The 24503-nt window shown below is 36.1% G+C and overlaps 3 protein-coding genes across 5 annotated transcripts; 1 reads left to right on the top strand and 2 right to left on the bottom strand.

Moving 5' to 3' along the window:
* Positions 1-610: 610 nt before the first annotated feature.
* On the top strand, positions 611-7481 carry LOC113672449 (uncharacterized). 2 transcript variants are annotated; one of them, XM_027188730.2, is made up of 9 exons: positions 611-692; positions 796-830; positions 1437-1522; positions 2477-2549; positions 2860-3349; positions 3755-4408; positions 5054-5289; positions 6735-6857; positions 7196-7481. In XM_027188730.2, exons 1-9 carry the CDS (start codon positions 626-628, stop codon positions 7211-7213), a joined length of 1782 nt encoding a protein of 593 aa, XP_027044531.2. In that variant the 5' UTR covers positions 611-625; the 3' UTR covers positions 7214-7481. The 2 variants fall into 2 exon arrangements, with proteins under 2 accessions (XP_027044531.2, XP_027044530.2); XM_027188729.2 differs by having other exon boundaries at positions 7193-7481.
* Positions 7482-9609: 2128 nt separating this feature from the next.
* Positions 9610-12638, bottom strand: LOC113672452 (protein SPO16 homolog). The gene is made up of 6 exons (XM_027188731.2): positions 12407-12638; positions 12188-12317; positions 11945-12046; positions 11150-11228; positions 10110-10227; positions 9610-9941 (listed from the first exon to the last, which is right to left on the bottom strand). The coding sequence occupies exons 1-6, from the start codon at positions 12504-12506 to the stop codon at positions 9799-9801; spliced, it is 672 nt and encodes a 223-aa protein (XP_027044532.2). The 5' UTR covers positions 12507-12638; the 3' UTR covers positions 9610-9798.
* Positions 12639-13089: 451 nt separating this feature from the next.
* On the bottom strand, positions 13090-24477 carry LOC113672461 (intraflagellar transport protein 54). Of its 2 annotated transcripts, none has more exons than XM_027188746.2 (20): positions 24216-24477; positions 24064-24132; positions 23871-23919; positions 22506-22615; positions 22030-22091; positions 20979-21120; positions 20302-20427; positions 19993-20067; positions 19386-19467; positions 18812-18835; positions 18247-18334; positions 17816-17902; positions 17123-17240; positions 16657-16696; positions 16182-16258; positions 15718-15783; positions 15550-15627; positions 14871-14956; positions 14623-14692; positions 13090-14508 (listed from the first exon to the last, which is right to left on the bottom strand). In XM_027188746.2, the coding sequence occupies exons 1-20, from the start codon at positions 24336-24338 to the stop codon at positions 14416-14418; spliced, it is 1665 nt and encodes a 554-aa protein (XP_027044547.2). In that variant the 5' UTR covers positions 24339-24477; the 3' UTR covers positions 13090-14415. The 2 variants fall into 2 exon arrangements, with proteins under 2 accessions (XP_027044547.2, XP_027044549.2); XM_027188748.2 differs by having other exon boundaries at positions 19419-19467.
* Positions 24478-24503: the final 26 nt, after the last annotated feature.

Here is a 24503-nt window from a genome sequence, read left to right as displayed (position 1 = left end):
TAAGTTTCTAAAGAAACTGTGCTGTTGCGTCGGTGGGAGAGTATAACAGGGTAATTTAGTATTTTCAACTGAGTCATAACGCAAATTGGCCACCGTAAAGAGTTTGAAAGCTGACGTTTCGAGCGTTAGCCCTTCGTCAAAGCGACGATGAAGAGCTAACGCTCTTTCAAACTCTTTACAGTGGTGATGGTGGCCAGTTTACGCTATTAACTCAATTGATAATACTAAATTACCCTGTTATACACTACCTTTAGACAGGTGAAATAATTTGGAATGAGCTATACGAGTTACATTTTACCAAAGCAAGCTCAACCCCCAGGTAAGATCTAAATTAAACCGATTGTTAAAAAAAATTTTAAAAAAATAACTCAAGTGTGTCTCATGCTCTGTCATTTCAAATGTTCGGAAATTTATCCTTTCCTTTCCAAACAACTTCTTTCAAGTCATTGGCTCTTTGTTGTCCATTCACTTTTTTTTTACATCAACCGAAGGAAATTAAAATCACCAGCTTGTAAGAAATTTAATTTGTCTCGCCTGAAGAAACCATTTCATGAATTTCTTCCGTAACCAAACATGAAGTCACTTGTCGTACATCACGTGACCCTTTCTCGCTCTGACCTTAAACATGGCGGACTGTATCGAAGAGAGATTCGATGCTGCAGTAAATGTAGTGAGATCAATGCCAAAAAAAGGTATCAATGACCTTCTAGAGAATTTTTCCAAAAAAGCATGAATCATTCACTACATTAAGCGTGTTTTTTCTCCATAACGATGATATTCTGATTTATATTACAGGTTCTTACAAGCCATCTTACGAAACGATGTTGAAGGTACAATATACAATGTTGAAGTGGGACTAAAGTCCATTTACGAATTCTCTTTGGCGCATCGATCTAACAAAGCTATATGATGATAACATAATGGTAGCCTTTCGATGCTGAAATTCGTTGTCATGAAGCAACTGATCGTTAAAAAATATGTTTTTGGTAATTTTATTAGCAAATACTTCGAGTTGTTTGTTCCAAACACACGTCTGAAGTCTTCTAAAGATTTTGTTATTTATTTAAATTTTGCTATAGCGTTGAGCTGGTGATGACTTTGAATGGTGAAAATATTGGGTACTTTTTTAATTTTACAACTTAATGGACGATCTCATTTCAAAAATTTTCAGCAAAATTCCAGGAATTGTAGTAATTACGGAAAATACGTGTGAAGTAGAATGAATTCGGTAGTTCTAGAAGTGAACGCACACCTGTTCGAGCTGATCTTTTATGTATGTTGGTAGATCCTGTCATTCGCTGTCCACTTTAAAGCTACAAGGTGTTTTCTCGTCGACAATATTGATTTCCATAAGCTTGCACATGATAGATAATTTTGACTATTGATTTTGTTTACTTTTTGTCTCTTATTTTTTATCTTATTTTTTTCACTTTTAGTTTTATGCATTTTACAAGCAAGCTAAGGAGGGAGAATGTTGTGAATCAAAGCCTGGATTTTGGGATGTTGTGAAAAAAGCAAAATGGTAATTTCACTTGTACAACAGTCATTTTTGAATGGAATGCAAGGCCAGAGGAAACAAAAATTCTGAAATCCAGCACAGATGCATGTAACATGGCTAGGACAGGGCTTTACCCATGGATCAAGAATTGAGCAAGAAAAATTACTTGCTTGGCAGGAATATCTCTGTGTTCTGGATGACTTTACTTTTTTCCTATCTCTTACCTTAGAAATATTTTTGTGGGGCATAGACAAATCAATGTTAGGGTTTTCAAAACAGTTTGTGTGCATTGTTTTTGTTTTTCTAATGCTGGTGTTAGTGTGACTGGATGTATGATAAAACTATTGATTACAAAAACCCTGATACGACAAAAATTTTTGTTGTTTAGTAAAACTTTGCTAACTTGAACTACCTTGGGAAACAAAAAGAGATTCAAGAAAGCAGGGCTTAAGTTAACCGATAGAAAAAGACCAAAAAAATGGAGTAAAAGGATATTGGATTTTGTTGGAGTTACTGGAGATTTGTCAGTTAACAGAGCTCGAGTCAGTAGGGTTCTTATTTAATTCTCCTTACAGTTAAAATAATTTTTGTCAAGATAAATACTAAGTATGTATATGTAGTAATAACTCTACAGGTAGATTTGATCAGATTTTCATACAGGGTAAATTTAGTTATGTTAACATGCTTTCATGTTAACACACCTATCAGCCAATGATTGTGCCAACAATACAATTTGATGTACAATTTCAAGTTAGTGATAAAGGAGTTAAACCAATTAATGTACAGTGATCACGTAATCTTGTCACCACTCCACTACACATCAAATAACAAAAGGTGCTTTTGACTAAAATCAGAATGACAGTTATGCACAAGAATTTTACATTTGTTTCTAAGATTTGAAAGATTTTATTCTTTGGCTGAATACTGATAAGAATGATCAATTCTCCAAATAGATTTTTACTTTATTTTCTTTTACAGGGAGGCATGGCATGGCTTGGGTAAGATGACAAAGCAAGAAGCTATGGAATCTTATGTCCATGAACTAAAACAGGTATTAATAATCTTCAAACAGGTTCTTCACACCTCACAAGGGGGCAGTTCCACCTGCCACTTGGCTTTTAGTCAAACCCTTAAGTCACTAGAGAACTGTCTCCAACTGTCTTTTACATTAGTGAATGTTTAAAAACAGTGGTACAAAATATTGAACACTTGATCAGGGACTATGGCTGACAAGAGTCCATCTCACAACTAGCCTTGTCTGTGAGAGTACTGTACAGAAATTACCTATTGGGGGGGCTTTTTACCTTTTGCTAATGATATATTGCTAAATATGTAATACAATACTTAACACATGTCGTTAGGTAATGGAAAACTTACCAGAAGGTGAAGAAGCAGCAGATTTTAGTGAAGTGCTGAAGACTTTTTACCAAGTAGTGTATGAAGGCCAAGAGGAGAAAACTCCAGCAGTTCTTAAAATCTTTGAGAAAGAAAGTGTTCCAGAAAAGATCAAAGCAACAGGAAAATTAAAATCAAACTCACATCATACACCCCAGGATAAAAATGTGGTGAATGGTTATGGTAATATACACAAGGTAAATGGAACATGTGAAGAGTTTTCTCATGGGGTGAATGGATTCCCTCAGAAAGATAGCATGGATATGCATGCGCAATTTCCACACAGGGATAGTTTAGAACTCAGCAAGAAAGCAGGCATGGATTTAAAGCGACTGCAATTTTCAAAAGCAGTTAATCCAGTGCTTATAATATCTTCGGATGAATTAAAAGAATGTGATGAGGAAGATGAGAATGATGATGATAATGACAGTGGAATTCAAAATGGAATGTGTGAAGGTATGTATATGTGATTGTAGTTAAATTTAAATTTCAGTCCAAAAAATTTTTCTTTCTGCAATTAATCTTTCTACACTACTGAAGTAGGAATTAAACTACAATGGAAATTTCATTCAGAAATCCAGAATAATTGTCTCTTTCCCCTGGACAGAGGTGTCCCTTAAATTGAGGTAATGGATAAAAAGATTATATGAACATTTTTTTGGGACAGAAGTCTGTGTCCCCTGAATGGATGTGTCTGCTGATTAGAGTTGTTCCAAACAAGAGGTTTGAAATTATTCTGACCTGAACTGTATTGTAAACTACAACATACACATGAAAGAAGTGACATCCAGATACCTGGTTATTATGTGGTGGTCCTCTTTTTTCAACTTCTTGATATCAACTTTATGATTTTAATTGCAGTTCCACCTTTGAGACCAAGTGATGCTGAGTCAGCAAGACCTAAAGAAAAGAGTGGAATTATTCTGACAAGTGATGAAAGTGAAGAGGATGAATTTTGTGACTCCCTAGATCCTGAGTGTCTGCGAGAATTACAAAATGGAAATCATGTGGACAGAGAACTGCCAGATCTTGATGCTGCATTGAAAAGGGTTGATTTGACGAAGAGAAATAGTCCCAGCAGCTCCCCTGAACATGTCACAAGTTCAACAATGTCAGAATCTGAACATTCAGATTTAGAGAGTGATTTGAAAAGCTTGGAGCTTTTAACAAGTACACCATATGCTAAACATGTAACTTTTGCTGTTGATGATACTGCAAATAGTACAACTACTGTAGTTAATTTGGACTTGTCTAAGGTTGAGCCTTCAGTTACTGAGGAATGCTTTTCTGAGGTCACTCCTCTTCTGGAGAATGGACATAATCACGAAACTAATGTAGATGTGACAGAGTACGAATCATATCTACCTTTGGATCAAGCACCTAAGAAACCATCAGGGATCCTTAAATCACATTATTCTGTGAGAGAACATGGGGGAGGTGATGCTTCTCAACAGCCATCTGGTCGTGGTCATGGAGGTCGAACAAGACAGTCACAAGGAACTAGAACCAAAGAAGGTATTTATCATATAGTGATTTAAAAAATTGTGTCAAGGTTGTAGTGATATTTAGTGACATGTCTTTCCATCATGTGTCTTACTAAGTATTTAATTTAAACTTGCTGTTTCTTGTTCTTAAATAAAGTTTGAGTTATCAGAATGGCAAATTTTCAACAAAAATGACTTATATGAAAACAAAAAGAAATTGTCTGGTTTTTAGTTGATTTTATGAAAGAACTATTAAGACTACCATGCTACCATTAAATTAATGGTAGTGACACCTTTTTTTTTTCAGTAGCCTACCATAAAACAAACAAACAAAAAACAACAATACTGCACATAGGGTTTGAGTCATCAGGAGTTAACTGTGCCTTTAACAATATTTCACTTTCATTTTAACCCTTTAAAACCCAGAAGTTATGAACTTGTAACTTTTCCCAATAATATACATACATTATCCAACAGGTAATGAGGATACTCAAACTTATCAGGTAGAAGTTGTTGTCATGATCCAACACCAATTTCTCCTAACTAATTTGCAAGGAAATATGTTGCAGCTAGAGGGGAGAATAAATGGTCAAATTCTGTGATCAGATCATGGGAGTTAAAGGGTTTATTAACCTCATTCAATAATTTATAAAGCAACCCTATATTAATCCACCAGGGACCAGCTCTATGAGTGGAGTAAGTCGTCCATCAAGAGGGCACAGACGAAGGAGCGACAGTGACAGTGAAGATGAACTGACAAGTGATCATACAAGTGGCCCAGATTATGACTCAGCAGGTGACAGGGATGAAATCAATGAAAGGATCTTACAAGCTCTTGAAAGGCTTCATCAGGACATGAAAGGTGTGCTGCGGAGACTTAATACTATGGAGGAAGCACTCTTATCTAGACAGGTAGGTTGTCACATTTTGATAAAATCAGTTTTATGGGTTATTGCAGATAAAGAGGACTTTATTTATTTTCTATTCCTCCTTATCAAAGGTCTCAAATAATACTTGTATGTCCTAGGGTATCTTACCCTTTAACCCATAAGAGTGACGAGCATCTAATTTCTCCCAACAAAATCACCCCTGAATCAAATAAGGTCACAAGAATAGAGGAAACGATCACCAACCAAAGCAGCTCTTGATTGTTAAACAAATTCTCCTGGTCAGTAACTTAGGAAATGTATAGAGAAAAGCATGGAGAATATGCATACTGATGTAATAGGAAGTAAAGGATAAGTGAGAGCGTGAGTGGCCCAGTGGTCAGAGCGCTGGACTCTGGGTCGGACGGCCCAGGTTCGAGTCCTGGATGGGGCACTACGTTGTGGCCTTAAGCAAGTCGCTTCACTCACCTTGCTTCGTCTTCTCGGATAAGACGTTAAGCCGGAGGTCCCGTCTCCTGCAGGGTTTGGGGTAGGAGACGTTAATTTCCCACGCACGAGATTACTGTGTGATGGATGTCCTCCCCTGGGTTGGGTTGGGTGGATAGAAATACACGTACACGTTTAAACGAGTACTTCTGTACTCCTAGGTGTCACGTGTTTAAATAAAGGATTGATTGATTGATTGATTGATTGAAGACTTGACTTGAGCCATGTTCCTTGAAATTTTGTTGGATCTCTCACAAGTTTTGAGGGAATTTCAAATTACCTTTGATATACTTAAACTAAACAAGGAAATCAAACAATTGTGTGATGATTTTAGCCCAAAATTTATTTTCAACGGCCTTATTTTTAAGTTTTACAGATCTCAGCAATGATTGATAGAGCTCAGAATGTCATTACCAATTGATTATTTCCCGTACATCAATAAATTGTCAAGATTACAGTTTCACTTGAAAAAAAAGTGCAGAAACAATGGGAAGTAATTTTTGTTTCTTAACATTGTGGCTCTAATATTAATAATAATAAATGTCTTTATTGCTTATTGGACTAGTAGTAATCAGAGATTGGGGAAGTGCGTTCGGCATTTCAAAGCGGAAATATTGTTTTTCATCCTTTGCGCAACAAAATTGTGACGTCATTCAAAATGGCGCTGAAAAGATGAAAAGCCGGCCGATCAAACGAAAAAACACGGGTCAGCTTTCACTTGCATGCACAGGACACCTACGCAATCACAGGTAGCCCAGGAGATTAGGAGGTGTTCTTCCTTCATCGAACGCAATAAAAATACATATGTAATGTTACAGGATAAAAAAATTCAAGGTTCAGCCAAAAATTACAATAGAATAAAATTACAATAGATTAGCATAGACTCTAGCATTGCCAATCTAGTAATACTAGAGGTCTTTTGTATTGTTTAACTTTCCTTCATATAAATAGTAAATAATTAATCTGTGTTTATTTCTCTATCAGGTTGTAGATCCTAGATCTGAGCAGGCATGGTGGAAATCTTACATTCCATCAAAGCCTTTGATGTTCCTCGTCTTGTGGCCTTTCATTGTGAACATTGTCTTTTATTACTTCAGACGAAGGAAGGTGAGACAAATTGACAAGCATATTTACAAACAAACAGCAGGGAAAAAAAAACCCTGTCTTAAACAATCACTGAATTCAATCAGAACAAAGGAAATGAACACTTGGAGCCAATGAGAACTCAAAGTGAAAACATGCAAACTGCCCAAGAATAGGAGACAATGGGTGACCAAGATGGGGCTGGTATTTAGGTTTGGTATATAAGAGGTTAAGAGGGTTGTTTGACTCACAGCTTAGGCACGGATGAGGGACAGTATGTTTAAAATTTCTTACTATGCAAGTTTTTGGTAATAAATTTAAATTGGACTTAACAGGTTTAATTTCTTCTTCATATCTAGCAGAGTTCACAGCAAAGATGATAATCACAAGCCTAATCACTCCATGTTGTGATAATTTATGGCAATGCCATGATGTGCAAGGTTATTGCTCATTGACTTCCTTTATTTAGTGGGTGAGGACTACTCAACAACAAGCACCATCAAAGGTCAACATAGAAATATGAAATTCTGTTGCACTATCAAGAACTGGGGAATCACAAAAATGTTAGAGTGCGAATCTGGTCTCCAAAGAATTTCTTCTCCACTTCTGAATATTAACAAATACAGCAATAACAACAAAAACAACAAACAGGCTTTGTTTTTGGTACCATCATATTTATTGACTCAGTCAGACAAATACAGGTAGCATGATGGTGAACCAGCACATTATGAACAATACATTATTTATAAGTATTTTTTATAATTATTTGTGAAGTAAATTTCACTACCGTAATTTCCGGTCGTTTACCCGCGGGTAATCTGTTGATTTTGCATTAAACGCGCGCCACTGCGGGTAATAGGGAGGTGCGGGTTATGTGACAATTTTAAAATCCAGTGGTAGTTGAATTGAAAAAAATATCACCAACATGCGTTTCCACCTCTCAAGTAAATTTTATTGTGTTAATAGTGCCGCAAAGCGGCACGAAAACATGATGCCCACTCAAGTTTATTTCACGCATAATTAGTTGCGCGACGAACAAATTATTATCAGCACGCGTGAACCTTGATGATGACAAAAATTATCCATAGATATCCGGCGCATCAGTAACAAATTTCCATTTAACACTAGCTTGAGCTAAAGAGAATTTTCCCGTTTTAAGGGACTTGTTAGGCCCAATAGAAACGGAGATATCGATTTTTTCAGAAATCGCCGACAGTACTTTACAATTCAAGTTTTATTACTCACCTAGCTTTTTTTCAACAAATCAACATGGCGCTGAACGATCGCTCGCACTAAATGTGGCCACAAATTCGCATTCTGTCAAGTATGAAACTTTGAGATTTGGGCATGGGCCGCTAGTGTTTTTACTGCATAATCTTATCAATAAAGTACATGCTAATATTGACACAGAATTGTGCACGCGTCTGAATTTCTTTGACCTTTAAACTCGACAAAGACGCTTTCAAGTTTTCGAAAGTTGGATCAGACAACTTTTAAAAGACTGAAATGTATCACCTTAATGTCACGTTTTCGCCACCAAAAAGTTGAATAACAACGTGCGGGTTATCCACCAGTGCGGGTAATCTGTTGACTTTTTTTTTCGCCGTATGCAATAATCGACCGGTGCGGGTAATCGGCCGTGCGGGTAAACGACCGGAAATTACGGTAATACTCTCAATGTAACAAAAACGCATCAATTAAACAATATTAAGGTCATTCATTCACAATTCAGTCACCCATAAGTACCTTCTTGATCAACGACATTCATATTGCTTGTCCTGAGTTCTGTCACATTGTATGATGTAGGTAGACAGACAAAAGTAATTTAGTATTAATTAATTTAATGTGTATTGACCATATACTTTGCATCATTTGTTTAACTCTTGTTCCCCCAAAGAGTGACTAGCAACACTTCTTACGTACAGTATCACTTCTGAATCAAGCATTAATTTCATGAGGATGAGGAAATTATCTCCGACTGAAAAAGCTTGATTGTGAAACAAATTCACCATGTCAGTACCATTGGAAATGTCCAGAAAACAGTGTAGAGAATATGCATACTGATGTTAGGGTGTACAGGGTCAAGAGTTTGCTCAAGTGAAGGAGATGCAATCGGATATGCTGTGGACAGATAACCTCATGGCAAGGATAAAATTGAAATACAGCTGACACCATGAAATAGCTCTCTCACACAAACACTCCTTTCTTAACTCTTTCTTGCTCCCAGTTGTTACCACAAAGTGAATTTTCCCTACGATATATTTACATTGTCAAGCAGTGAGGTGATGAGAAAAATTAAATGCATGAGTTATAAGGTGTTGCTCAATTGAACATGGAATACTCCAAGTAGAAATTGTAACAAATGTGTAGCAGACAGCAAGAAGAAATATTAATAACCTCTGGAATGAAAAGGTTCAGTCGTTAACAGTGCATTTGCCAGGCTATTGTGGTGATGAAACCATAGCTGACCTTTCATATTGTTGTATTGGGGTTTCTAGTTGATATCGTTTTGTAATATAATTTGAGCAGACACTTAGCACACAGTCACAGTTAGGCATTATGTACTGGCACCAGAATTAATCTTATTGGTTGTGTACTTGTGATACACTAGCAAAATCAGTTTCCAACTTTAGAACTGAATGGAGCTAAAGAATAATTCAGTTCGTATAGCACTCTTGTCAAATCCTACATATATTCCCCATAATCACACTTTCAGCATTAACAGTGTTTGGTTTAAAGGAAATTTTTTTTTTGTTGATACATTGCATTTTCAATGGGAACTGTACTGGTTTATTTACTGAGGTGTTTAATATCAATTTTTAATCTGACTGTGATATCACTGACTTCATAGGAAAGTCATTATTTAACAAACAAAGTGTTTTTAGAAATAGTTTTACATGGAAGTGGTTTGAATGGGTTTTCACCCAAATTTAGATTATGCAATAAAGACTTCAAGTCAGTAAAGTTAAATCTGTATGCAGTCTTTTTCAAAGAAGTTGATAATTTTCTGAGCAGTGTGTTGGTCCAAACTACAGTCTAACAACTCTTCCTTGGTAGCCTGTGACACCTTGGTTACATTCTTGCAACCATCCTGCAGCACCAAGCATTCTTAAGATGTGTAGTTAAGGAAACTTCAAGGGAAAACAAGACCTAATAACTCACTCTGTTTATCACCATTGCTTATTCAAAGTTCTTCTTGATTTAACAGTATAGAGGGAGACAAAGAATGAGGAAAAAGTTCCATTGTAAGGAGACAAGCTTTTAACCAAAGGATACCATGATTACTTAGACCTATAGTAGCTAGGGCACCAAGAACAATGTTGTCATTGATTGTGGACTCTTGGAGCCTCTTCATTCTTTCTTGGATCATTCCTACCATGGGCTTACTAGTAACCTAGATACAAAAAAACAGTTCTTAGATATAGACAAAGTTTTTATAAACAATCACTTCTACAATTCAAAACATTGTTGGTTCAACTGCACTCAGGCTTTAGCAGGTGCCTGTTCAGTGGCCCAATGGTCAGCTTTAGGTTTGATTAACCAGACTCTGTTTCTGAAATAAAGCCTCGTGCACCCTCTGCCTCAGAGGATCAAGGTCTAGGCTCTGATAGAAACAGCAGAGGAAGAACCTTGGTCAGCTGAAGCAATGTCTGTCTATGATGGATTTACACTCTATCAGTACAAGTGAAAATACAAGATCAGGTCCAATATCAACTTTGTTCCTGGGGTCCCATTTCCTCAAAGAAGGGAGAGACCTGGGAACAGGGTCAATGTAATATAGGTAGCCTTGTTAACATATAGGTTGATAGTAGACCAGATGTTGCTTAATAGTTGACAGACATTTCACTATTGCTGTCAATTTTCAACCTCTACCCTATTGGCATGATGTACTAAGTACACCATGCAATTTGCAGTTTGTGTGCCTACATGACATACTCAGTTTGTTCAAGGTTAGAGAGTAACAACATAATCTGCAGCGCTGGATAAGCAAATTAACCTGGCTCTCAGTCTCAAAACAAGTTAGAATTCTTAAATATTATAAATCAATGTATGTTGGCACAGGACTTCCCTGTGGGGTTGGCAGCAAGAGGTTAACTGACAGCTGTCTTCCATGTAATTTCCAACTGACTCATCAATTAATAGTGAAAGTAAAGAGGTGATGGTCTCTGACTGATGATGATGGCCCTATGTGACCAAGAGCACAGAGAGAAACCAAGGCTAAATGTAGTGCAAGTTTACCTCATGCCAGGTAGACATCATTTGAGTCATCTATTTAACAAAGAAATATTTTATCTTCTGAAGCTTATCTTACACACCTTAGAAATAGTCATCATGCATTCAAAGCATTCTTTGGCACTGTGGGCAGGAATAAACCTTGAACTTGTTCCTAAGAATCTAGTAATATTATAGTTACTGTAGATTGTATGAGGTTCCCACATGGTCAGGATTTGACAAAATTTTTGCCATGCCTGAAAATTTTTCTTGAAGTTGGGTTTTGCATACCCACAACTCACCAATATGGATTTACACCATTGTGAGGTGGGTGCACAGTGCCTTAAATTTGAGTTTTGAAACCAGAAATCAAAATTAATATTTGCTAGTATATACTTAAAAAGTGGGGAGCAATGAAGGCAGGCTCTGATTGGCTACTCAAACTCCTAATGTCCTTGCTATTACCCCCCCCCCTCTTAAAATATTATAATCACTGCAGGCATAAATGAGTGAAAATTATCTTTTTGTGTCATATTATCTCACTGTTTAAGTATTCACCTCAGTGTCAGTGGCTAGCAGTGGAGATTTCCCTTGCCACTTCATGACTTGGTAGATATCCACCACAAGCAACCTCCATTTTGGAAAATAGTTGTTAACTATGTAAAGTTTTCTTCGGGGTCTAGCCCTGAGTGAAACAAGCTTGGAGTAGGAAAACGAAACTTAACGTCACGAATTTTTTTTTCCCATTTAAAGGTATTTAGTTTATGGGGAAAACACCTTTTGAAGTGTCTTGATGCATTTGTTGGTGTCGTATGTTATAATTTTGGCTGAACATAGTGTTATTCAACGTAATTATTTTTTGGTGACCAGAATTGTGTCTATACTTCGTAAACTTTCACCTGCTTTGCAAGGCTGTCCAAGCTTTTATTTGTTCAGGCCCCATAAAAGCAGCCACAAGAATAACATAGGCTTTACGATGTAACTGGTTTAGTTTGTGTATCCTAAGGAAAAAATGATTATAATTTAAGACAGTAACTCAGTGAAAATAAAATTCTGAATTCAATAAGCTCGCGTTAAGATGTTGCAGTTATTTTAGTTCAATTATTAAGGGTAAGGCAAAACTTCGGAACGTTTGGTTATACCTCTCTATGGTATCTTCGTTAATTAAATGCTTTTCCTGGTTCTCCGTCAGTACCTGGTCCAAAGGCATAATCATGAAGGCGACGGAAGAGAGTGGAAAAATTATCACTCCATGGCCCGTTGTGTCTGTAACTATAAGATTTTCGATATATAACTTACAGTGGGTGTCTATTTGGAATGTAAAATTAAAAAAACTTAAGTTCATTCTGATTTATGATTACCCCGAACTTTATGATATTGCATCAGAAGTCGGTGAATGTCGCTGTTTTCGAGTGATCTGTTCAGTATCACTGGCCAACTTGTTAGAACGCTGTCCGCCATATTGGTTAAAAGGAACCGACTTAAATCTTCGTGCCCAAGAAATTTCCGATCGATGCCGACGAATTCCCGAAGTACTGAGGTCTTGTGTTGATGAAGGTCCTAAATTCGATTTCCCTACCCCTCGTTCGCATCTTTTTGCATTCACATAATTCTCTAAGAGTTCATATGTTAAGTCAACATATAAGCCTTAATACAATCGATGCTTGGGTCCAAGCGGTGGGTGTAATACGCAGCTCACTGGTCACGAGAGGCGGATCGCGGGTCACGGATAGCGAGTACGAGTGGCGGGTCACTGACCATGGGTCACAGGTCGCTATTTCAAGAATTATTCAGCGGACGCCTGTGACCCGTAAATACGTTTCGCGCAGCAGGCCTGATATTACTGTAAGTTCTCATGTTAACCTTTGATCTGGTGGGCCTTTAGGATGACTTTGGTTTAGTTTTTCGACACGTAATATTACGAACCGCTCTTAAGAGGCTGATTCTCTGTATCCCTAAATATGACTGACAAAATTGTAATTTGGCTCATTGCCCTTGACAATGCACGTTAATCATTACTTTGGGTAGATAAACAGCACTGTAGTCATTATATTGAAACATCGCCACTTTAATTCTTCACACGACCATAAATATCGAATTTCAATACATACTCCTGTATGGTGGAGATTGAGCATTAACTTAATGTTAGTATCTCCTCACAGAAGGTATTAAAATGGCAATGGTATAAAGAGAGAATGTAGAAGGTAACTTCGCTATTAGGAGTTAAGTAACAAGTAATTTATTACTTGGTAATTATTTATATACTCTGTACAAAATGAGTTGTTAAGTCTTAAATTTTCATGTCTTTAGCAGCGAGAGGATGATCTTGTTATATTAAACAGGAGGAAAACGTTCCTTTAATGAAGACGACCAGAAATGGATCAAATACAAACATAACATACAGAAAAGGGATTTTCATTAGGTCGTCATTTCTCATTATTAATGAAAGACTCTCCCCTTTCTTCACAACGAAAGACTGATATAACAAACCGTAAGCATTAAAAGAAGATTGCTTCAATTTGTCACGAATACCTTGGTGGATATAAAACTGTTCACGAAACTCACTGTCTGGTACTCCTCTTTTACCCAACCCCCCCCCTCCAAAGAAAAGAAGACAAAATTGCGAATGAAAGGAAAATAACAGTCACAGTACTTCTGTTCTTCACTTTTTTTAAATGGTAAAATATGAACCCTTTTCAAGATAGCGTTCTCACCACCGGAATTGCCTTTGCAAACTTTAATCACGCCATTTTCCACTAAAAAAATGTCGACAGTCTTCGATTTGACTGGGTTGCCGTAATTCGACAGACATTTTGAAGCAATCTTTTTTCTATGCATAAAAAAAGAACGGGTAACAGAATAGTGATAAGGTTCAATATATATTAAATTTCCAACAAAAGAAAAGATAAACATATCTAAACAGTAATTTGTGTAAAAGCTTTAGTAATTATTGCGTCGGAGTGTTGTAAAGTACCAAATAAAATCCAAAAATCGTACTCGAGAGTGGTTCTTCTGGTGGTTGCTTTTCTAGATGTAAACTTTAGCTATGTGGTTTAACAACTGTGGTCTGGTTGCTGGCAATTGTAGGCGTAAAATGGGATTTTTCCGCAACTAGATAAAGGCACAATTTCCCTCCGGCGAATTAGTGTGTATTTTTAACGGAGATTTCTCTTCACTTAAATGAATGAGAGACTTTCTAAGAGCACAAACACTCTCACACTCTCCTATAATCCATCTCTTGGTTGTGTATTTTTCGTTGCTCGATAAAATAAATACCCGGGTCGAGAGCTCCTTTGTACACTGAACGTCTATCCGCCGTTTACAAGAGATAATTTACATTTTTACAAGCACCGCACCAGAGCAGTCCTTTTCATCTGGATGTTAATGATACACTGGAGAGCATTTTCTGTACTTTTTCGTCATTTCTCAAGATATTACACTTTACTGTGCTTATCCTATCGACCTGGGATAGAAAACGAAAAGAAAAGAATCAATATATACTTGGCACGAGATTGTAGGGTCTCAAATATCTATAATCTCAAACTTACTCGACTCGTACACAAAATCGATAGCTTACCATTTCTGTTATTTCAGTGTCAAGTTCATCTAGCTGTGATTTTAAGGGTGCGATCTCATTTTCTGTTATGCTGTGAAAAGAAAGCATGAAAAAAGATTGAAAGATGCCAAATTTGAGCGAAGAGAGACCATAAATTCAGTCGGTCACGAAGGTGGAAAAAGGCTATGGCGATTCTCTTCAGAACACAACAGACAACAATGTGACGACAGACTAGGAAAAAACCTCAGGAGTAAAGAGATTTATGTTACCTATCCTCTCTTCTTAACGCTATTTCATGCTCCTTATTTTCCCGTCTCCACAGATCCAACTCCTTTTGCATACTATCCATATCTTCCTGTTATCAAAAATAATACAAAAAAATTTGAAAAAAGCCAGCTTTTCCACAACGGCCACCTTTGGAAAATAGAACCTCCCAGCTGGTCAAAAAGAAAACAGTGACCCTTGTAAGGAAAAAAGACGTTGGCAGAGGTTCGACTGAATACCATTCCAGGCATTAAAACTACAGCAGATTTATGTACAGTTCCTTTCTTTTTTTCCTTCCATGATTAACCCTCTCACTCCCAGAAGTGAACAAAAACGAATTTCTCCCTACAATGTCAAATATATTTTAACAGAAAGGCGACGACAAGAAAAGAACAATACCAGTATCAACCAACCAAATTCTCAACTAAAAATTATATGAAATGCGATGGTGAAGAGGATTGGGGAGAATTGATAATTAGATTTTTGGAGTGATAGGGACTAACATAGTTGCAGTTCCAGAAATCGGCAGTGTATTGCAGTGAATCACAGTGTATCGCCGTCTTTAGCATGCCCCCAAACCCCCCTTGGAGGGAACAGCCACTTATTCCACTATCGGCAGCCACTTATGGAAAAAAAAAGTTATTGAGACCTTTGCTTAGTTGATGCTGCTAAAGTACCCCTTACCTGAATATAGTCCATAATTTTTCCTAATGGATTTGCGCTTCTCGTCAATGTCTGAATACTAGTTCTGAGTTTTTCTATCTGTTAAAAGAAATATGCAATTTAAATCGAACACAGAAAGAAGAATATCGCGAATGGAGATACTTGATATCTTGGTTACGTTGCTCTTACCTCCTTTTGCGCAAGTTCCCTTTCTTTTTTCCTTGCAGCGTCTGATATAATAGGAGCTTGTCTTTCCTACCAAACAGAAAATTAAATCAAACTGAGTTTTGGACAGTTACTGATTTTCAGGTGGTCTCTCCAATACACAAAGGAATGCAGTGTTCTCCTTTTCAGGCGGTAACTGATAATTTTTGCCATTTGAAATATTTCTTGTCACCGCCTAAAATCGCTCGTAAATCTTGGAAATTCAACAGGTAAAATAATTCCTCTACTAGGTTGCAAATGTATTGTACTTGTCACACTCAAAATAAGGCAAGACTCAGCGAATGAACTGTAAGTTTTGACGGCATCGTAAGAAGGTCCTATTCACATTTTCTTTCCTCGTGAATTGAGGGAAAAAGATTCATTTCTACCAACTTTCAGATATAAATGACTCTTACACAAGGACACGTTCATAACAAACAGTCACTCACCTGTTTTGGTCTTGTTTCTTGGTTTCGACCTCCTTCAAGCTCTTTCTTTGTTTCAAGAATTTTTCTAACAAGGCCCCCTGAAAGGAAAGGAAACTCTCTCGTCACTCTTAGACAATGGTTTTTTTAGTGCCATTATAGACACGGATAAAACTCCAAACGATCCGCCCTTTCACTTCTAAGTTCTCAATAGTAATTCTCCTTGATCTTGCATTGATATTGCAAGTAGAAATTATATCTTGGTCACTCATCGGAGCTTCTGTAAGATAATCGATCCCTGGACCCAAGCGAGCTTGTTTTTTCTTAATATTAATCGAGGGAATAGTCATAACCCTCATTTGAACTTTCATTTTATTCTATTTTAGTGTCATGATGGAAGATAAAAAGGAAGGATGATGAGTACAAGAGGAAAAATTTCATCTCCAAAAACAACAACAATAACCATAGATAAATAATCAGTACATATGAAAATAATTACCGTGTTCACCATCATCTTCAGCTACTTCTCCTGTAGGAGCCTGAGAAAATAAGACAATACCATAATTTATTGAAGTAAGAGCCTGGTGACTGAAAAAAAAAGGCCACTTCCATATGCAACCACATCTTTGCTTCAATGAGTTTAAGAAATGCATGCAAAAATGCCCTTACAAAAGCCTCCCTTGCAGTTTATTATTATGCAATATAAGGTGTGACATGTTTGATTGTGTACATGAAGATACAGTAGAACTGCACTAACTGGAATTCCCAAGGAAAACAAAAGATGGTTTGAGTTAGCAGTGGTTATGGTAAGCGGATAGTAAATGACTGAAAAAATGGGTTAAGGGAAAATGGATCGGGGGGGGGGGGGGTTTCAAGTTAACCAGTTAGGGGGGTTCCACTGTACAAAGATGTCTGATAGCTAGAGAAGAGAATTACTCGTCAAATCATGGGAGTTAACCACTCACCACATCTACATCATTTTGGACTGCATGTGCATCTTCAACTACAAAGGTATCATCCTCATCATCATGTTCTTTGCCATCATCCACAATAACACTGGCAACTTGTTTCCCAGACCCAATTCTACAACAAAGAAAAGTTTGCCACTGGTTAACTTTACAAGCTCAAAAACAAATGAATCCTATTAAAACAGTGATACAGTTTGAGGTTGAATTATAGATGTTGTAACAGCAAAGACATGCCCAGACATAGATGCTTCCTTCTTGTGAGCAGGTTCCCTTCTTTTCTTTTTATGAATTCTGGTACTTTTTGAAAGAAAACTAGGACCCTAAAACACTGACAAAAGCCCTGCATACAGATATTTTTTAAACTTTTTCAAAAAACCTGTTCTGAGGACCTTTATTCTGCTAGCTTGAAATTGGTTTACCACGAAAAAACTCATGTTCTCAAGAGGTTTGATTTTGGATGGTCTTCTTATCATCAGTTTATAATAAAAAATCATGAAAAATTCAGGCAAAAAACTGAGTTCTCAGCAGCCTTCTTTGCAAATTGTCCTCTTGTTGAAAGGTTACAATCATAGCAACACAAAATGCTTTTGTTTTGCAGCACAACAAAGTCAACAAGCCAGTGCCTTCTTTTTAAATTTGTGGTTCTTGAAATAATTAATTACTGATATCAATAAAAGCAGACCATTATACCTGGCTATTTGCTCTTCAAGGTCCTCTTGTTGCTTTTTTATCTTAGGTGGGGCAGGCCTTGCACTGCTTGGTCTTGCCATACTACGACTGTTCATTAGAAAGAAATTTGATGTTAAGCAATCTCAGTAATATAGCATTGTAGAACAAACAAGCTAAAAAAGAATCATTTAAAGGTAACTCTGACCACAAAGGGGCAGAGCATAGAGCTCTAGCCTTCACCAAAAAGTTTGAAGGGGGCATGACTCTCTCATTTCAGTGTGGAATTGATCTTAATCAAAGCATCAAATTGGTTTGGTAAATAATTCTAACTTCTGTTTTTTGTAATCAAAACAATCCATAAAGGTCACATTTAGCCTGAGTAACAAAACCATTCTCCTAACTAAACAGATGCAGGTAGGTAAGGGTACCGGTAAACCTCTCTTCTTTCATACCTTTTTATAACTTGAGGAGGGAGGTCTTCATCATGTAATACCCCATTCATTTGCTCAGTTGGTCTGGGTTGTTCATCTGTATTTGCACCTAAAGGAAACAAAGAAAATTGGTTATGAACCAAAAACTATGTTTAGTTGATCTTGGTGCTATCAGTATATACAACTTCTTCACATAAAGTAAAGAGATGAAAGTTCCTGAGGTACTCTTCTTGACTCAGCATTTTGGGATTCCTTCTGAAGAAGTTTGCTGATAGAATACTGATAAAAAAACCCCACCATTTCAATTTTTGAAATCAGTTTTCTCCAAGAGGTAGGAATATAAAACCCACATTGTCAAAATCATGGCTATTTTGTCAGCCATCCCACAATAAATATATGAACTACCAGCAGTTTCAGTGGTATATCAACAACAAAAAATTATTGTTAAAGAGCAAACTCTAGATAAATATTGTACAAAAAATGCCACTCTCAAAGCAGTCCACCCAGAAAATGGAAAACTTTCTGTTTCCGGTAATCAAAGATAACAATTTAATACACATCATTGCACATCTCTGCCACTACCTACCATCACTTTCACTATCTTGAAGATCTGAAACACAAATTATAAATATTAATGATTGGGCACAAAAAAAGTAGTCACTGACAGCAACTTAAACTGTTACTTCACGGCTAATACAAAAGACCAATAAATATTATACACCATGGGACCACATTTTCGTGTCACGACTATTTTGTTTTTTTCCAAAAGCAGACGAATATAACTGATTAAGAAAAACTCTAAGCATATCCTTAAATGGGCTCCTTTGGAATGCAGTTTCTACCTTCAGCAACATGTTCTACCCTAACAAAGCCAAGTGCACTACACTACTAAAGGAAAATGTGATCACCAGCCACTTTATATCCATTTTTCTCTGTTTCATCAGTTAAGTTCATTCTGAAAACATAATAAGTTTGACTTTTCTAACTATTGTACCACCAATGTCCAAGTAAGACTTGAGGTGCAAAATCAACAAAGTCCATTACAATAAGGTGTATTTCCAACTCAGAAGTACATTTTTGAAATAACCCTTAAATCTAACAGCACTGTGAACACTTCGTCTGATATGATAAATATTGTTTTCTTTCACACACAAGCATACCCTCTCCCTCCCCTGATGGTCGGCGTCTCTGACCTTTAGCAGAGGATGGTCTTGGAATGCGATTTGCTGGCGCCTCTCCATTCTACAAGAAAAGAGATAAAAATAAATCAACAGATCCTCTTCCAAAAAGACTGCTCAAGATCACCAAATATTAATTTTAAAAACAAGAAATTCACGAAATTAACATTCAAGTTAACACCCTCTGTTTGGTAATATTAAATTTATTTAACTAGTTGCTAGGTTAACTAGTTATTTAATTCCCCTGTTTTTCCCATAGCTAAGATTGTCCCGAGTCAGTGTAACTTTGCCATTAAAAAAGAAAAATTTGCATCAGAAAAGTAAGGGTTGCTGATCTGAAAAGATATAATTTGCCATGGAAAAGTAAGTTTTGCCCGATAAAGAAGTTTTGTCCATGGCAGATGGGACACTGGATATACCATTGTATGTGGTATACCCAGTCAAACAAATACCCACAGGTAACTACTATTTTGCTATGAGGTCTGATTTTTCTTATGGTAAATTTTTAATCTCTGTCACCACTTTGTAGATGATTATCAGTTTTTTCTAAAAAAAAGAGGTTTTGTATGTCAGTTAGTGGTCAAGTTACCTCTGATTCACCATCAACTGCAGCTGCTGTTGCTACATCAGGACTATCCACATCATCATCTTTTCTTTGCAGCTGCTGAAATGAAAGTGGTAACCCCTTATATTTGATTTCCACATCAATGTTTACTTAATTCATGGTATCATTCAGAACTTAGTCAACAGTCTTGACTCAACACTTGATCTTCAATGTTTTCCAGCATCCAAAACAGAAGCTTCAAAAATTTGCTTCACTCTACAGAAACTAAGATAAATTCCAGTCAAATGGACCACAAACATGTCACTTGAACAGTTTCTTATTTTTTTCCTACACCTTTTCTTTTCCTTTTTCTCTCCCTCTGTCAGATTGCTTTTCTCTCTTTGCTGATTCATCTCTTTTCTTTTTATCTGAACTGTCTGCTTTATTAGATGAACTATCCCTCCTTCTGGAAGAGTCACCCTAAAAGTAAAATTAAAGTAAAATGTTTGAAAATACCCTTTTAGAATGTAATGAGTGATATTTCTTGAAATAGTTTATCTTGCCTTTAGCATGATTTGACCTCAAAATTATGCTTTGAAGAACTTAACAAGCTTCCATTTAAAAAGATATGATTGAAAGGTTTCCATTCAGGGGTATATGACCACAGGACTAGCATATTAGCTTGTTTTCTTGTAATCTATTTCTTTGTTTACCAACAACTGGGCCAATAAAGGTCAATTAGGAGACTATAATACCATAAAAACATATTTTTGTATAATACCATAAATAAGTATTTCGTTCTTTGGTAAATTAAAAAAGTAACCATTGAAAGTATCAATGAATATCAATATAAGGATACTGCCATAGAGGATAATAATTGTTACATCCGCATTCAGCACTTAAATGAGCTATGCTGACAAAGATAATTGTCTAAGTACACACATAGCTAAATCTGCTACCATTATTATCAGAACTTAACCAACTACATTGTCACATCAAATACCTTGCAACAGAAAAGGAATGAAAAGTACCTGTTTATGTTTGTCTTTGTCATCTTCTTTCTCTCTGTCTCTACTTCTGTCTCGATCTTTACTTTTTTCCTTGTCTTGTTCTTTTGATTTCTCTTTATCCTTGCTTCCACTTCCAGTTCTGGAATCTTTTCTTTTGTTATCACTAGTTATAAACACAGTAAGTGTTTTTTAAATATACATTCAATAATCAATTATGTTAAGGTTGATGTGCCTTCTGCTGCTAAATGTAAACTTTTGACTCAAATTTTCCAAAGTGATAATCATGAAATTAATAGGAATGGCAAGGAAAATTAAACCAGAGGGAAATACTCCTAGAATTGTTTACTTACAAGCCTCTATACCCCAACATCAACATGTACATTCTTCATACTGTTTTTTATAAATTTTCTATGGAGCTGACAAGGAGAATTTAGTAAAAAATCACTAACTTTTCAAGTTTAGAAAAATTTACTTCATTTTCAACAGCCTAAAGGTTGATTCAGAAGTGATGCCTTCATGAGAAATTAGATGCTAATCACCCTCAGGGGTTAAAGGGTTAGCTTATACATATAGGTTATTTTGTGCCTTTTCATCATGAGCCTTACTGGCTCCATAAATCATAACATTCTTGTTTGGGTAGCATTTGAAAAACATTTTTATCTTCATAACTCAACTGAAAAAATGTAAATTTTTGTTATCAATAGATAACATGATTTATGCACCATATTAGCAAATAAAGCAGAGTACTTCAGGTTGATCATACAGGCAAAATCATATTTGTGTACACAGCTCAAAGCTATGTGTACTCGGGTTATCTATATATACATCTCTTTCCCAAAATTCCTTTTTCCTTCCATATAATTAGGGTGGTTAGCCTATTTGCCAAGATTACAGCTTTTGCAATAAAATCTCAGTCACTAGGTTAAAAATTTTCCTTAGAGGTTCCTATAGAAGCTTTAAACCAAGTTTGTTAACTACGTTAAAAATTTATCATGATAAGTTTGAATTTTAATGCCATCAGCCATGCAACTCACATCAAAAGGCCCTTGTACAACAAATGTTTTAAACCAACCTAGGTTCTTTTCCTGGTTTTTCTCCTGCTAACACTTTTTTCACTGCACTAGTACTACTTTTCTATAAAATAATAAAAAAAATAATTTAAATTTCTTAAAATCAAGTTAGCTGAGAGTAAATGACTGCAAAATAGGGTCAAGGGAAATAAGATCTCCTTCAAGTTACATGGTGTTTGAGGTAGAGAAGTTGGCGTTACTAGGGTTTTACTGAAACTACATATATTGAAACTCTGAGTAAATTAGGAAAAAAGATGTAAAGAAAGCCTTGCTGTGAACTCAGAAAACCATGAACATCCAACATATTTTTTAAATATGATTATGTCCAAGGGAAATCTTTGTGAATTTGAGGTTTGCTTACAATGTACCATTCCAGCTTATCCATGAGATTGATCAATTGAAAGTATGGTGAACTTTCCAGACATATTTCCACTGTTTAAAGCTTTCTGAGTTTGACAAAAAGACAAACCTGGCCTACCTTGTGTAAAATTGCCGTGCCCATTGCTTGCAGGAACTCATTTGTCTTTTCAGGTTCATGGCCTGCCACAATTTTTGATGGACGTACTGACAACTGTCCAGTTATCATACCTGTGACCATTTAATTAGACAACAGAGATAATCAGATGTTTTTTCATTGTTTATGAATTACATAACACCAATTTGAAATTTCCCATTTGTAATATCAATGTTTAGTTTGCAATTCATTACCAACTGTAGTGTCATCACTAGAACAATAGTTCTCATTATAATCTAATTCTCTCTGATTACTAAATGCTCTATATAAGTTTTTTCTTTTCAAGTTAAACAAATTGTGCTTCCTTTCCAACTTAAAGGCATAAATACATTAAAGCACCACACAAATTCAATCTCTTAAAATTACATGAAAATTAATTGAAAATTATTTGAGTGAAAATGTGAATGTTGAACATGAAAATGAAACCAGCAATGCTATGTTAATGGTAATAACAAATATGATTTTTGCTAAATCCTATTGACTAAAACAAGTGCATCACAGAAGAAGGACATCAAATTTTGGACAGTGAAGTGTTAGGAAAGTTTACAAAATAAAAAATAAATTCAAAATATGCCAGTATAAAACAACTGCTGGAAAAGTATCTCTTTTTTTAGTAGCCATTTTGTTACCTTTAACCACATTACTTATAACCTAGCCGTTATCAATAAAGGTGCAACAAATTACATCTAAAATCACAAACTAAATTTTTGGTTCACAGGTTTAAATTTGAATTTTTTCCTTCGATGAAATCATTAATTTTCAAGAACAATTTCTCTAAGTAAGCACATCAGGCTGTTACTAAACAAAAACAAATAGCAGATCGGTGAGGCGAATGCCTTTTCTTCTATAACAATTAAATGAGATTTCGCGAAAAGTTCCTGTAAAAATATCAAAAGTTCATTTTGTAACTGTTCAGTGCGGATTCGGTTTACAAGTCGGTATCACAAGAACACTTCTTTATGGACAGGACTGCATTAAACAGCGAAATTTGGCTTGAAAGCACTAATCGAAACCTAAAAAAAAAATTTTGAAGTCACTCGGCTGAATCTTAAGTGTTCCATTGAATGTATTTAATTTGAAGAAGTAAATTATAGAAGATAATTTTTCATCACGCTCACTTGCGTGCTACAAAACAGGCACCTGATGGTGCATTTTGTCGGATTATAACGAGTATAAAGATCAAATGTCCTCGATGGATTGATAAATGTCTATGGACCTTCATGATTTATGGTTTAAATGGTTAGATATAGTGTTTTTGCCAAACGAAAAACCTGTGCGAAGTGTTACGACTGTTTCTTAGCAACACACAACATGACCTCGGTGTCTTACCTACGACGTCTATTGCTTTTTGAAGAAAAAGAATCTTGGCTTCTTTTTCCTATAATTGAGAATCAGCTGTTAGTATTAGGATGTTAGTCCTAAAATGGGAAACGAGAAGGATAAAAAATAAACAATATTCCCTCTCGCTTTCAGTGAAGAGCACACTAAATCTAAAGCCTTATAAATTGCAAGCTGCTAATACCTTGACATTCGCTGAGTCCATCTCATCAGCGGTGTACAAGCCTTTGAGAAAGCCAGTGTTCCGCACCACCTAAATTTTTGCAGAAATCACAAAGGTATCAAGAGGAAGTCCTCATATCAATACTGTCTTTTTGCCACAGTAATCAAGAGTACCTCAGTGATAATATCATGAAGAAACCGGAATGGAGGCTTGCCCAGCAATTTTTCCGTTAAAGGAGGTTTCTTTATGACCTTCCCTAACGTATCTTGTGTTTTCTTTGCTATTGAAGGGTCCATGGTAGATCTTTCTTCACTGAAATGTTAATAAAACTAGAAAAAAATATCTGGTAAGCGAGAAAAATGTTAAATAATTCTCCAATGATGCACCGCCATTGCTAAAGCCGCCTCGGGCAAAATGTAATTAACCAAGATGCATTTCGGCCGCGTTATTATGTTGAGGTT

The sequence above is a fragment of the Pocillopora damicornis genome, chromosome 9 (assembly GCF_964200805.1).
Source record: "Pocillopora damicornis chromosome 9, jaPocDami1.2, whole genome shotgun sequence".
In the NCBI taxonomy this organism is placed as follows: domain Eukaryota; kingdom Metazoa; phylum Cnidaria; class Anthozoa; order Scleractinia; family Pocilloporidae; genus Pocillopora; species Pocillopora damicornis.
This window is presented reverse-complemented; position numbering and strand designations above follow the sequence as displayed.

What these genes read in the sequence shown, in the direction of transcription:
- LOC113672452 (XM_027188731.2), bottom strand. Translation starts at nt 12,506, where the DNA reads ATGGCGGACAGCGTTCTAACAAGTTGGCCAGTGATACTGAACAGATCA. An exon ending in GCATGATGACTATTTCTAAG is followed by an intron (nt 10,228 to 11,149) that starts GTGTGTAAGATA and finishes TTTTGTATCTAG; the next exon opens with GTTACTAGTAAGCCCATGGT. An exon ending in TATAGGTCTAAGTAATCATG is followed by an intron (nt 9,942 to 10,109) that starts GTATCCTTTGGT and finishes ACACATCTTAAG; the next exon opens with AATGCTTGGTGCTGCAGGAT.
- LOC113672461 (XM_027188746.2), bottom strand. Translation starts at nt 24,338, where the DNA reads ATGGACCCTTCAATAGCAAAGAAAACACAAGATACGTTAGGGAAGGTC. An exon ending in AAACCAGGAAAAGAACCTAG is followed by an intron (nt 21,121 to 22,029) that starts GTTGGTTTAAAA and finishes GTTTATAACTAG; the next exon opens with TGATAACAAAAGAAAAGATT. An exon ending in CTTGAAGAGCAAATAGCCAG is followed by an intron (nt 17,241 to 17,815) that starts GTATAATGGTCT and finishes TCTTTGTTGTAG; the next exon opens with AATTGGGTCTGGGAAACAAG.
- LOC113672449 (XM_027188729.2), top strand. Translation starts at nt 626, where the DNA reads ATGGCGGACTGTATCGAAGAGAGATTCGATGCTGCAGTAAATGTAGTG. An exon ending in ATGTCCATGAACTAAAACAG is followed by an intron (nt 2,550 to 2,859) that starts GTATTAATAATC and finishes ACATGTCGTTAG; the next exon opens with GTAATGGAAAACTTACCAGA. An exon ending in TCAAAATGGAATGTGTGAAG is followed by an intron (nt 3,350 to 3,754) that starts GTATGTATATGT and finishes TTTTAATTGCAG; the next exon opens with TTCCACCTTTGAGACCAAGT.